The sequence below is a fragment of the Aphelocoma coerulescens genome, chromosome 4 (genome assembly GCF_041296385.1).
Source record: "Aphelocoma coerulescens isolate FSJ_1873_10779 chromosome 4, UR_Acoe_1.0, whole genome shotgun sequence".
Classification (NCBI taxonomy): domain Eukaryota; kingdom Metazoa; phylum Chordata; class Aves; order Passeriformes; family Corvidae; genus Aphelocoma; species Aphelocoma coerulescens.
The window spans coordinates 10865118-10878708 of NC_091017.1; the positions used below are offsets into that span (position 1 = coordinate 10865118).

General features: G+C 40.2%; 1 protein-coding gene across 1 annotated transcript in view; it reads right to left on the minus strand.

The window, feature by feature from the left end:
* Positions 1–940: 940 nt before the first annotated feature.
* Positions 941–13591, minus strand: part of SLC7A11 (solute carrier family 7 member 11) — a 57675-nt gene continuing 45024 nt past the window's right edge. The window contains exons 7-12 of the mRNA XM_069012081.1: positions 12819–12942; positions 11531–11634; positions 10964–11060; positions 7330–7479; positions 5426–5603; positions 941–1095 (exon numbers count right to left, since the gene is read on the minus strand). Coding sequence (XP_068868182.1) covers positions 1019–1095; positions 5426–5603; positions 7330–7479; positions 10964–11060; positions 11531–11634; positions 12819–12942 — 730 coding nt within the window. The 3' untranslated portion in view covers positions 941–1018. The remainder of the gene's footprint in view (positions 1096–5425; positions 5604–7329; positions 7480–10963; positions 11061–11530; positions 11635–12818; positions 12943–13591) is intronic.

Genomic DNA, 13591 nt, shown 5'->3' on the forward strand with positions numbered 1-13591 from the left:
GCCCACAGATCAGGCACACATCCTACTCAAATCAACAAATCTGCTGTAGCCTGCCTTATACCTTATTCATAAAAAAGGATTGCATTTATTGTCATGTCTATAGCATGTTCCCACCAGTGACATTTATTTCTGCCCACCAACCCTAATATAAAACTTTAAAATCAGGTTTGCCTGACTGATAACTGCAGGATCATATGCTTCCAGATGGGAAATATTCATGCAGCAATAGAGGTGAACTCTATTGTGACTCATTTGAAAGTCATTGCTCAACTTGTGCTGGATTTTGTGTGTGTAGGTACACAAAGAAACACTGGTAAAATCAGTGATCAATTCCAGCCTGGTAAAAAATTTAACATGCATAAAATTACTGCTAAAATTCCCATGCTAAAATCTTCCTGCCCCACTGGCAGACAATATTAAGTCTCAAAAGACGTTTCTGTTGGCCATGTAATAAGAACTCCAGAATGAAGAAACCTTGAGTTTGCCATATCAAAGGTTTGGGGAGTGGTGCTTCTGCATCAGTGTGATGGGCCTTCCAGTGAGTCAAAAGAAGTCAAATCAGGCTGCCAAACAGAGTAATGGGAAGAATGTAGTATCTGAAACTCAGCAGCTATATCTCACCCTTGCTCTGGTGAGAGTTGGGATCTCCAGGGACAACAAGCAAGATATATTCTTCAGAGTACACCCAGCTATTACACATCACTTAAACCTATCTTCAGGGACAAGGCAAACAAAATTGCAGTTTGTTGAACTTACAGTTTGTTAAAATAGAACATGGTACCAAAACAAGTAGTGAAGGGTTTCCTCATAGCACAAGTACTTGCTTTCTACATATCAACCAACCACATTAAAAAAAAGGTTGCAACAGCATTGTAAAAAAACAGTTCTGGAAAGTTACTTGCTCGGTGTCCATCTCGACTGTGTCTTGTTCCACCAGTTTGCAGCATGTTAGGAAAGGGGATAAATCTCCTTACTCTTTTTATTTCAGGTTGAAATGAAACACCAACCCAAAAGCTGATCATGACGATAACGATTTCTGATCTTCCTCTGCTGGGATGACTTCCAAGAGGATTTGCAATGTTATGGTTACCCTGCCTGCAAAGATAAAAGCATACACATGGTTTGCAGGAGAGATGAAGAAGGAGAAGCAGTCAGGAAAATTATCTTAGCTTCTATAAAGCCTACTTGCACATAGATGTCATATATATTGCACATACATATATAATTTAAATTCAAAATTTTCTTCTTTTTAACTGTTTTCTTTGCCTCTGATCCAAAGTTATACATATACAATAATAATGGAAGGGTATGGATGCATAATCTTATTCAATAAAAGTCTGCATGCTTTTAAAGGCTATCTTTAAAAATTACTACTCTGCATAACTGCTTGGTTATAATCAAGATGTTATGTGAAATAAAAGTCTAGAAGAGTTCAAATAAATTAATTTATCTGGGCCAAGACCTGCCTAAGCAAAAAAAAAAAAAAAAAAAAAAAACAAAAAACCAATAAAAGGAAATAATGAAATAATGATTACAAAGCTTCACAGGTCTCTAAGAATTTCACACATCCAAAGCAACTTCATGTTTTCTTTTTGTCACTGGACATGTATTTCCTTGTGGTGCTTTTGGTGGTTTTCTTTTTAGGGTACTGATGCGTAAATGGCACAGTTAATTTACATACACCATATACAGAATAGTAAAAGAACATTTTCTTATCATTCCTTTCACTTATCACTCTTTTTTAGTATCCTATTTTAAATAACCAGGAATTGTTGTAAAAGAAAGTTCAGATTTTCCTTGAATGTCTGGCATGATTGTTGATGTTGACACCAGTGCAAAGCCAGGAGGGTAAAACAGTGCAACTCACAGAAGCTATGAACTGAAACCACTTCCCTGACCTCCTGTCTAAGGCAGATTCTACCATCCTTTCCTCTTTTCTCTGCATGTCACCAGCTCAGTGCAAAGCCAGGTTGCACTTAGACCATAAATTGATAGGGGCAGATAGGCTGAGAGTCTCCAAGCATTACATTTTCCTCCCATCTGCCTTCCCTACCCATAGTGGGGACATCAGAGCTGGGCTGAGTGTAGCAGGGATGAAGGACAGGAGGAAAGCCAGCAGCAGGAAACCAGCAGGTCTTTGCCCCCACCATCCCAGCCCTTTCCAGCTTTGAGGACAAGCAAAGGGAAAAAGAGAATTTTTTGAAGCTGAGCAATGGCATAACAGCTCTTGGAAAAGGGCACAACAGCAGAGGGAAATTCTGGGTGTCTCTAGAGCTGGCTGTGATTTTCTTCACCTAAGTGGAAAGACCCACCAACAGCAAGACCTTGCCCAGTCCTCCATTTCAATGCAGCAGTTTTTCTCTCTCCTGGCATGAAGCCACAGCAGAGCAGACAAGTTGGGGAGCTGGTATTCTTCACATTTTTTGGTTGCAATGTACTCAGAAGAAATCAGTATAAGAGCATTTTCCCCTATGAAAATGTTCCAATCTGTTTCCAGTCAGTACCTCTATGTTGTCTGCTTGGAGCAGTACCTAGAGTTAACAGGACCAGTTTCACATTTATCACAAGACAACTTAACATACCACGACAGTGCAGATAACTTCCCCAGCCCACTTTAAATCCTAGTTTTCCCTTTTCAAGAGGAGAATTCACTACAAATGGGTCCCAGGGGACAACCCTTATAAAGAAAACCCAGACCTGGTATCTACACAAGCACCACGTAAAGCTTAGGTGAGGAAAGAAAGCATGATTTTTAACACATATATTTGACTGGACATGAAATCTGTAACAGCAAAATGCTGAGATAATTTCCCATGGATCCCATCACAAACTCAACAAAGAGAAGCAAATTAAGCATGTAACACTTCGTCCTAAGTGAACAAGTGTCATCCTCTGGTGTTGCTAAATAACCCTGGCAGAGACATTTTGTTATATAAAAAGATCTCGTTTCCAGCAAGGGCTCAGCTATGAAAAAAAGTAGGATTCAATTTTTTACCTCCTCACAATTCAACCCGCTGTAAAGAAATAGACATTTTAAGTATAAGGATCAGTTTTCAACTGAGGAAGGGCAGATAGAAGCATTCTTGTGCTGGTGACACATCCTTTTACACACTGATCTGCTGCTTAGGATTTGCTAGGCTCAACTTTTTTCATTTTCACATGACTTCTCCAAAAAGCAAGAATGCAGAGGTCAAATGAAGCCTGTACTAGCTGAAAATTATTTGTCCCAGCATATCTAGTGCTACAGCAAAATTCCTTTGGAAGAGGAGAGAACAAAATGTTATTCTCATTGCAAAATACCATCCCGGAACCTAAAAACCCTTCAAACTGTGAAGTTACTTTTTGTTCAATGCAGCAATTTTGTAAGGAGAATGGGCAATGTAAATGCCATAGGTACAGAACAAAGACATTCAGTCTTGGGAGAGGATTCCTTGGGTAATCCATTTGAGGGCTCTGCTAGTGTAATCAGCCTGAAACTCCTTTCAGAAATGCATGTATCTTCAGGCTGGCTCTTTTATCCTGCTACTCATTCTGGCTGCTCAATATCCCTCTCCTCTGATGCTTGCAAAGCCTATTCAGGATATTACCTCTGACCTTATGTGGGGCTGGTCTGTACCCATGGTCTGTACACAGGTTTTTGCACCTTATGGGGTTTATGAGCAACAGCCATCTCTCATTGCTGAAGCACAGCCGGGCAGCTGAACCAGTCAATGCCTCAAGAAGGTGACTTTTCAAAGCCCCACACCAGCTGCCCATGCACTGATCTGGGCACATGAAGCAGCTTGGGAACAGTATTGGTGGCACAGCAGTGTGTTCAGAGTAACAGGCTCCTACTTCCCCTCTGGTACCACAAAAAATGCTTTGTTTAAGTCTAAGTATATTGGATTCATCACCTTCTCCTTTGTAAAAAAAAAATCATAGAAAGTTACCCAGTTACTCTGGCAAAAATTTACCTCTTAAATGACAATCCCATTTTTTTTATTGACCTTTACCAATGTCTTGGGGTGACTTTATGATGTGTATCATGATATCACTGCCCTATGCCCAGAAATTAATTCTTGTGCCTTTCTATGCCTTTAAACTGAGCCTGAGAGGAGGAAGGAAAAACTGAGCAAAACTTTTTCAAAGCAGTTTGCAGCTTGTTCAAGGTCACACAGAGATAGCGACTTCTTTTTTCCAGCTGCGGCAGGGGAGCGAGGAAGCACCTGGCTTGCGGGTTTTTTTCCAGTCAGCTTTTGGCCAGTTTTTGAGCTTCTTCTTCTCTGGAGAGAGACCGAGAGTTGAACTTATTTTTCCTTCCCTGGAATTTCAAATTTTCTCCCTTTTCTGCTGGACTGCTTCAATATCAGAACACATCGGGAGAACTTTCCACCAAGCACAGAGGGCCTGGCCCTGGGCCAAGCCCCAGCTCCGAGGAGACCAAAGGGAGGACTCTAACACTTTCCCAGGTTTTTCCTCCACAGCAAAATTTTATTATTTAGCATTATTATCCTTTTCCCATGTGTTTGTTAAATAAATAGTTTTTATCTCTTTCACTTTCCTTCGAGGAAAATTTATTTTTCCTGAACCTGGTGAGGGGAGGAGTGGTTGTACTGTCTCTCAGAGGATGTATTTCTAAATTTGACCAAACTGGAACAACCTCATGTCTGGAATTACACTTTCATGCTTATGTAAGACATACAGTTTCAAGGTTAGAATATCAAGCTTGCAGCTGCCCAATTTCTTTTCTATATCTCACAGAGGTACCTTAAGTGAATTTATCCTCACTCAGTGCCTTTTGTAAATGTTCTCAGGCTATACAATGGGTGTCCCTTAACACTCACAAAATAATGCCAGCTTAATGACTCAACACAGAAGGTTTATTGCTTCTTCTCAGGGAAAACAAAAATCTGTTTATTTCACAAGTAAATCTCCACTCTGCTCCACCTCAAAACTGTCAGCATCAGTTTTCTGTCATTGCTGTTGTTATTTTGGGGATAATAATTGCAAAGCAAACAAGCTGTTTCCCTCACTGACTGGCTTCTGGTGCCTTCCCCTCTGAGCCAGTACTCCATGCCCATCCAGAGATACTACACAGGCACCAAGACTTCTTTCTAGAGTTTTGTGTTATCTCAAAAGCTAGAAATTATTCACCTTGATTGTCACAGCTGGCAGAAAAATCTTCACATCTATCCAGTCTACCTTAAAGAGAATATTCTTTCTCTTGCCCAAGTAATGTAGTTCAACACTGGCATCCCGTGGCCAAAGATTCAAGTAGCTGTATTCCAAAATCTCTGAGACATGACAGAAAATGCCAAAAAGCTCCTGGGTTTGATAAGAGAAAAATTCCTAGTCCCTAAATGTCAAGACTGAGAAATTATAAACATGAGGAGAGCTCTGAGAAACTCCTGGAGTCAGCATGAAGAAGTCCCACACCAGGACTTACCTAGAAGCTTTTTGAACCACTTTGGCTTATTGTCCCATACAATAAAGAGGTAGTAGGCAGGAATGCCAGTCAGGGTTACTGCAAATCCAATCCCTGTGTTCACTGGGTCAGAGTAAAGTGACAGTGCAACCATGAAGAGGCAAGTGAAGGAAAACAACGCTGGAATAAATAGAGGAACCTGAAAAACAACCACACAAAGAACCATTAAATAAAAAGATCAAAGTAAAGTAATGACTAAGGTGTTTAACTTTCCATGAAATGTATATTGGATAAGACCCAGCAGTACAGGACAGTTCTGGAGAAATAAGGGTATCTAGAACAGGCACACAAAATGTCAATGACTGCAGAAGCCAAGCCCTGCAGACTGCTATGCAGTGAGTACCACAGAAGTCTCTTAATTACACTCTAAAACTCTCCAGTGTTTTACATCCTTTAAAATGTAAATAAGTTACATTGTAAAAGTTCTTCCTCTAATCCCCCAACATAAAGGAAGCAGCTCTAACCACAGTAAAGATTTCCGCTTTGATAATTACCCATTAGAAAACATTTTAAAACACAACCAGGAGTTCAAGTCACCTTTTAAAACTATTAAGAACATATTGATTTTCTTCCTAAGGTAAAAATAAAAATCTAGCAGGAAGAGAGCAAATTAAACAGGAATTTGACTAGTGATAAAGATATTTGATAGTGTTAAGAACATGATAGCCATCGGAAAAGCACTTTCTGACTGTATGACTGATAGCATTGCCAGTGTCACTGTTAAAAGCACACAAAGTAACCATATCAAATTTATTTGCTCAATTTTCAAGAACACCACTACAATCACTCTGTTAGCAACTCTCTGAAGGAAATGCCTACAGGCATGGCTTATGAGACATTAAGTTTAATGGAGAATTGAGAATTCCTTGGAGACTGCTCTTTTCCTTTCATGCCTAAAAGCATTACTGTTCCTCTTTTGTACACTGTCAAAGCATTTTTTTTAATCAAAGCAAAATAGGTTGTACTGTTCATCTCCGTATTTACTAATATACCTACATGAATGCAACAATATGCATTATTAGTTCTTCACAAAATAGGTTCCTTGGCAGCATCTAAATAGGGATATATTTCTCCACTTTTTTGATAATGGATATTATCTTTCTGGCTACACAATGGGACAACTTACTTTGTGAGATATTACTTAAAACAAGCCAGAAAAATAGTACTGTTAGCCAAAATAGTACTAACAGCCAAAGTAGCTACTGTTCAAGGGGCTGGACTATTAGCATTTTCTTTCTGGGTTCACAATAACTCCATCTGCAAATCCACTGCAAGTGCCAAATATTATAATAATCATACTAACCACTTATTTGCACAGAAAATTGGCATATTTGATATTGGATATGCAATGACATAAATGTTCTATATTAACTCTTATGCTTGACATGACTTTTTGGTGGTAAAACTATCCAGGCCTTTATCAAAGGAGACATTAAATGGAGGACTGGCTGAAAATCATGTTGGCACATGTAATCCCAATTTTTGCAGTCTGAACCCTCTGTGGCTGCAGAGGGCTCAAGGTATTTTCATACAGCTTGCATCACACAGCTCACATCACACAGCCTGAACAAAACAGACGGGCAGAACTGAGCAAACGCCTTCATCTCAGCACAACAGCCTCAGCCTCTGGCTCCCAACCATAGGGAAGAGGCAAGAATTCTTTTCCAGAATGGAACACAGCTGGGGTAGCACTGGGGACCTTGCAGGAAAACTCTAAGCCTTCGCTGCAAAACACTGTTTTCTCCTAGCTCTGTTTTTTCTGAAAAAGAGGTTAGCTTGTTACATCAGAAGATGCTCCTTTGCTGTCTGACTACAGGATGGAGAGGAGGGAGGATTCAGGTAAAAGAGTAGAGAGCAGATGTTACCTTGAAAGGACGAGGCATATCAGGACGTTTATATCTGAGATAAATCAACCCAGCAACTACTAGTCCAATAAAAAGCCACCTGGCAAAGCTGAGGAAATTCAGGAGGCTGTAGAGGTCCCCATTGAATAACATTATCATTGTGAGAGGATGCTGCAAAAGAAATTCAGAGCATAAGAGGGGTTTAGTAGATCAATCTCTATTATTTTACAGCAGTGGTGTCAAATTTTTCCACAGGGACAAGCAACACAGCCTTATGCACACACCAAAGTGCCACAGACTTTAGGCTTGCCTTTGTCATGCAATCAGGTGTGCGATCAATGTCTAGCTGTCCCCTGAGACCACTTTGGATCAATATATATCTGTCCTGAGTGGCCACACATAGTCAATACAAATCTGTCCCCTGTGACCCAGACCAAAATACACAGGCACACTTCACCACCAAAGCGGTGGAACATCCTGGGAAGCATTTTCATGGGATATGAGCCCACTGCAGGTTTACTTGCTTATTGCTGATGCAAATGATAAGAACAGTTAAATTTTTGTCACATCTGATCGTATGAAAGTAGAGGTTTCTAGGTGTTTTGTGGAAGGAAAAAGTCTTAGTCCCCCAGGCTTCAAAGGGGAAGTGAGCAAAGAGGACATGGCACAAAGAGGACATTCTCACACTATAAGAAGCCAGCTGGGTACACTGGGTTGGCACCAGCTTGGGCTTGCCTTTCAGACTTGCAGGGTGTAGACTTATTTCACATTGTAAATGCACATATTTATAAGCAGAAGGAAGAATTTAGCTGTCACTCAGGCAGCTACTGAAGAGCAAGAAGGAGAGGGAACACCATAATAAATATAGCTCCTCATAAAAAAAGCTAGTCTGATATACAAGGCTTCTGTGAGGCAGGCAGAAGGTTATGTATAAGCTAGATTGTTTTGTCATGAGTTAGATGGTTAGTGTAGACTACATGGATCTATTTCAAAGTAGTATCTGGACAAAAAATGTCCTTGCATTTGGGCATGAAGGAATAAGTCAAATTCACTATATCTCTCATTCTTCAGCAAGAGGGAAGATCCTGGAAGTGAGAGCCTTTAGGTTTATAACAAGGCAACACATGAAATAGCTGCAGATGCAGTAAAACACTGGGCTAAATTTTTACACAGAGCAAACTAACTTGTATTATTTATCTAGATTCACAGCCTCTCTCTTTTTTTTCAAAGCAATGCAGACAACATGGATTTGAACCAGAAGGATCAATATTTCAAATGTGGGTCTCTCACTTCCAACCTCTAACGACTTATGAAGTACTTGATTCCTTACACATAGATACTAAGCAAACTCCTTCTATGAAAATGTCAAAGGAAATTGTACCACTGAATTATATTGGGCAAGATTTCTTCTCTAAAGACTCAGCCTCTAAAAGTTTAAAATCTCAGTTATAACTATAATGCAAGCTATATACAATAATAATGCAAGCGGAGAGCTATCAAGAAAAAATACAATAAAGCAGGATTACAATCAGATTGCATGATTTCTTTCAGTTACTATACACATCTGTCAAATACCAGGACGTTGGTGAGGAATACATCTAGTCCAGGTAGATCTAGTCCAGACTTGCAAATTGAGATGCAGATTGAAATACAGACTGAGTTCTGTGCGGGAGCCCAAGACAAGAGGCCATGAATTGCCAACCTTTGGAATAACAAAGGGTATGAAAGACTAGTGACTCCAGCCAGATGAACAGGTACTGGGTGACACAGCAGGTGCCAGGAATTGCCAACCCTTTTGATACCAAAGGAGATGAAGACCAGTGAAGCCAGCAAAGTGGATGGACATGGAGATGGGGCAGGAACCAGACTCTGGAGGAAGAGCGAGACTTGTGCCTGGGGAGACTGTGAGGTATAAAAGCCATGGGGTTCCTTTTTTGGGGGTCCCTCTACGGGGGCACCAGTTTGGCTGTTTCTGTGTTCCTGCACTGGGACTAAGTGGCTTTATGGAATGATACTCTGCCATGGGAAACTCAGGGTCGAAGCAGTGGGGAAACCCGGCCTGTGAGTGGGATATGCAGGAGTCCAGCAGTGACCCTTCGAGTCACCAGAGCCACCACTGTGAAGGGGCTCCAGTCTCAGCACTGACATACCTGGCATTGGGAGTGTGATTGCTGGGAAGTCTCGTGAATGCTCAGACTGGGAAGTCTCTCTAACAACATACACACATAAACAGATGTCTTAATTCCAAAAAAAGTGTTGTTTTGTTTTGTTTTTTAACTTAAAAAGCCTCAAACAGATGCTCATTTTCTCAGTTTATCCTCAAGAGCTCTTTCGTTTCTTGCAGTGTGCAGAATTTGGAAGGAGAGATAAAATAGGGAAATGCTAAAATGACTACTGATGTAGGATGTATCCTGTCATGGCTCTATTTGCAATAAGATGAGCTAAAAAATTGCAATCTTTGAAGGAAAGCCATCTTCATATGAGAATCTGACTTTTTCAAAGGAAATCAATGCACTGGTGTAACAGGACCATATGCAATAGCAGAAAATGTCTGTCAGGAAAAAAAATAATATATTAATACATTTTGTGCATTTCATTCTACAAAAAACAGTCAATGCAATTTACCCACAAGGTATGAGTAAGCCCAAAGAAATAAAATTCAAACTAAATGCTTATGGAAAATTCATTTCATTAAAACTTTTCACCATAATCACACTGCCTAATTTTCAAAATTTCAAAGACTATGGTTATAAGTGCACATATAAAATTCAACAATTCAGCAGTGAGCTTATAGGCATCAATAGGAAAAACCAATTTAAATTCCACAGGCATCTGATCTTACTAGCATAGACTCATAGGTGCATTTTTTGCTTTGGCTGGAAGTCCCTAAATATAGCAGCAGCCTATCCACATACATTGCAGTCATTGATCCCAAAAGAGGGGCTGAACACCCACGATTATGAGGACTGCAAGTTAAGTGAAAATCTTCCTGGCACTATGCAAACTGAACTTTGAAGTTGGTATTTTGACACTTAAGCCTAATATTTTACCATACAAATTAGTCTGCAAAGCAAACACATGGCCTGCATTTACCTTTCCTGCTATTTTAAAAGTCAGTAATAGGATTTCCACCAAAGCACCAGTGGTTTTCCTTAGAAAATTCACAGACTATTTCCCAGGCATATGTTCTCTCATGTTTTAATCACCACTATGCTGTACTGCTGAGGGTTCTCCCTCCATTATTTTAGTGCAAAACTGTTAGCATTTTTCACTATAAGGTAGTATAATGAGCCTTTAGGGTACTCCCAGATGCTGGTGTTTAGTTCAACTTTCAGTTAACTGAATCCTTTTTTTGTTTGTTTAACTGTAATTTGTTTCTCTGAAAGGGAACTAGCTCATCACTAGCAGGTCCTTAGAAATTTAGAGCAATAAGACATGAATTAGATTGCAGTGATAGGCAAGAAAGCAAGGAAGAAATGATAGAATAACAACAACTCCCAAATCTCACTCCTCTTTCTCTTGTCCTCCGCCCTGCCCAAAGCCCATGTACAAATTAATAGATGAGACTCAAGCAGTGCCCAAATTCTGTTTGAATCCTCCAGAGCAAATCTGTAATATGAATTCTAGTGCAGGAACATTTGTTTGTATGATTTACCAAAACAATGACAGCTGGCAGAGGAGTGTGCTTGCGGACATGAATCATGGAGAGAATTTCTGGAAGGTGACCCTCGCGGGATGCAACGAAGAACATCCTGGTGGGAAATAAATGTGGACAGACTTTAAACGTGCTCATTACTGTGAGTACATAAAGTGGCTCATGAAAGTCACAGAGCACAGCAGTACTTCTTAGTCTTGTCTGAGGTGTTCTAAATGAAAGCACTGGCAGGAGAAACCCACATGCAGAAATCAAAACCATCTCTGAAGGTGTCCCATGATTGGTGTTTGGAATGAGTTAATATTTTCCCTCCAATTTTCCTCCTTCACATGAAAAGAAGCAGCCATTGATTAACAGGTAGCCTCAGAGCAATTCATTTCCAAACCATTCAAAAGATTTTAAAAATAGCACCCTAAACAAAGTTAGAAAAAGCCCTACACCTGGTAAACAGTGTAGTCATTTATGATGTCCTGCTAAAGGAATGAACTCTACTCTCCCTTCCCCTTGCTTCCATACTTTCACTATGTTTCCCAAGCCCTCACCCCCAGGAACATCAGCAGTGCTCACCTGGAGACCGCAAAAATGCCGCCATTCATAGATCCAAAGCAGGAGAGAGCAACAAACACTGGTACAGCTAAAGAAAACCTTCCCATTAGTCGTTCGGCAAAGGTCTGTTAGAGAAGAGAGAGACACACACAATGACTTTTCATAAAATGGGAAGATAATTGTCCTCTATTAGCAAGTTATCATAGTGTTAGTTATACCCCTTCTCTGCATCCCTCACTGAAAGTTTTGCTGTGCATTTGTTGCCTCTTTGTGAGAGCACAGCTACTACTGCTAAGCTGTCCTACCCTTATCCCTGAGAGCATGTGGAAGATCTCCAGTTGAAGCAAAGATGAGGAGGTGGAATCAGGCCCTGACTCATGTCAATTTAGATGATTATGGCTCCAAAGAAGAAGACCAAGTCTGAATGGATCAAGAAGAAGATCAAGTCTGAATGGATCAAGGTCTGATCTGCACACCTAATATCTTTTTTCTACAGCCTTCATTGCACTCAGCTGGCACTACCCAGTGGTATAGTCCATCCATTCATGCTTTAGGGTTTCAGGTTAGCAGAAGAGCCTTAACTGGACTTTGGGGCACCACAGGCAACATGCACAATTTATGAAATGTTTATAAAATGTTTTCTTTCTAGATCTCCTATTAACTACAGAATTTGGTTTTTCAAAACCCACATCAATTGAAATACCCACAGGCAGTGTCACTACTGACAAAGAAATGGAACTATTTATTTCCTCATTGTGACTCAGATACCATAAATATAAAAATCAGTGTCATCACCACAATTCAGCAAGAACAATCAAAGCAGGATTTCCTAGCCAGGCTGCCTTGCAACTCCTTCCCAAATGAGCTCCAGTATTCACAGCAACCCGATTCCAGAGTATTCAGGACACATATTGTGCAGAGACAGAGTTACCATCTTCTGCTACACAAGACAGTTCAGAGCTCTCTCTTCCATAAATATCTGTGATTCCTGCTTCCCAGGAGCTGAGCTTACAATATAGCACTGAATTTTTCAAGCATGTACTTGGCTATAAAATTTAAACCCTATTGACTTTGTTATAAGAGGTAAATAAATACAGTCCAATGTTGCATTATAAATGCTACCGATGGCCTGAAGTGCAATCCCACTCATCAGTCAAATATCAAATTTCACCGAGATGCTAATAAGTGCCACCATACCAAAACCTGACTGGATGTGTCCATCCAATCTTCTCCCCCCCGGAAATAAGAATAATATCAATAAACACGACTGCAGCAGGAATATACTTTGTATTTTTCTTCTGTAACTTACCACTGCTACAGCTTTTGAAAGCAGCAATTCCCCAGCACTGATTGTAGTGAAATAAGCCACGTTTGTTAACACGTAGCCAACTGTGACGATAATCATTGAAATGCATATTGCGAGGGGTATGTTTCTGAAATACACAAGGTAGCTCATTATTTTGCAATCTGGTTGCTAATCCCTAAACATGAAACAAATAACATGAGAAGAAGCCACTAATGATGGTGAATGCAAATTTGGTTATCCCAAAACATCATCATTAGAAACTACCAGTAAAAAAAGGAATAAACAAAACCCTCTAGACAAAGGAAATAAGTTTATAGTGAAGAGGTGAGAAGCCATTTGAGGGAGGAGTCTTTTGGGGACACCAAAGGGCTTGTGGTCCCCATGCTTCCCATTGGTGCCCCACTTCCCATTTAAGTTGCCTACTGAGATTGACTTGCCAGCTGAACCCAAACACCTGGAGGTGTTCAACATCTTCCCCTGGATACCAAAATATCCGGCATGCAAAATTCTGCCCTTTCCTCCTGGGTGTGTTTCTTCCCTTACACACCTTACCACATCCCACTTATCTCTCTCACTATTCAGAGGAACATGAGCATAGAATATGACACAGAAATAAAAACAGCACAAATTTGTAAATTTAGCACAGCACAAATGGTATTGAAAAGCACAACCCCCCTGCCATCCTAGCTAAAAGACAGAACAATAACAAACAAATATATAATAATGCCAAACTTTTATATAGCATGTCCTTCTAGTCAGAAAAGCAGAATTATTTG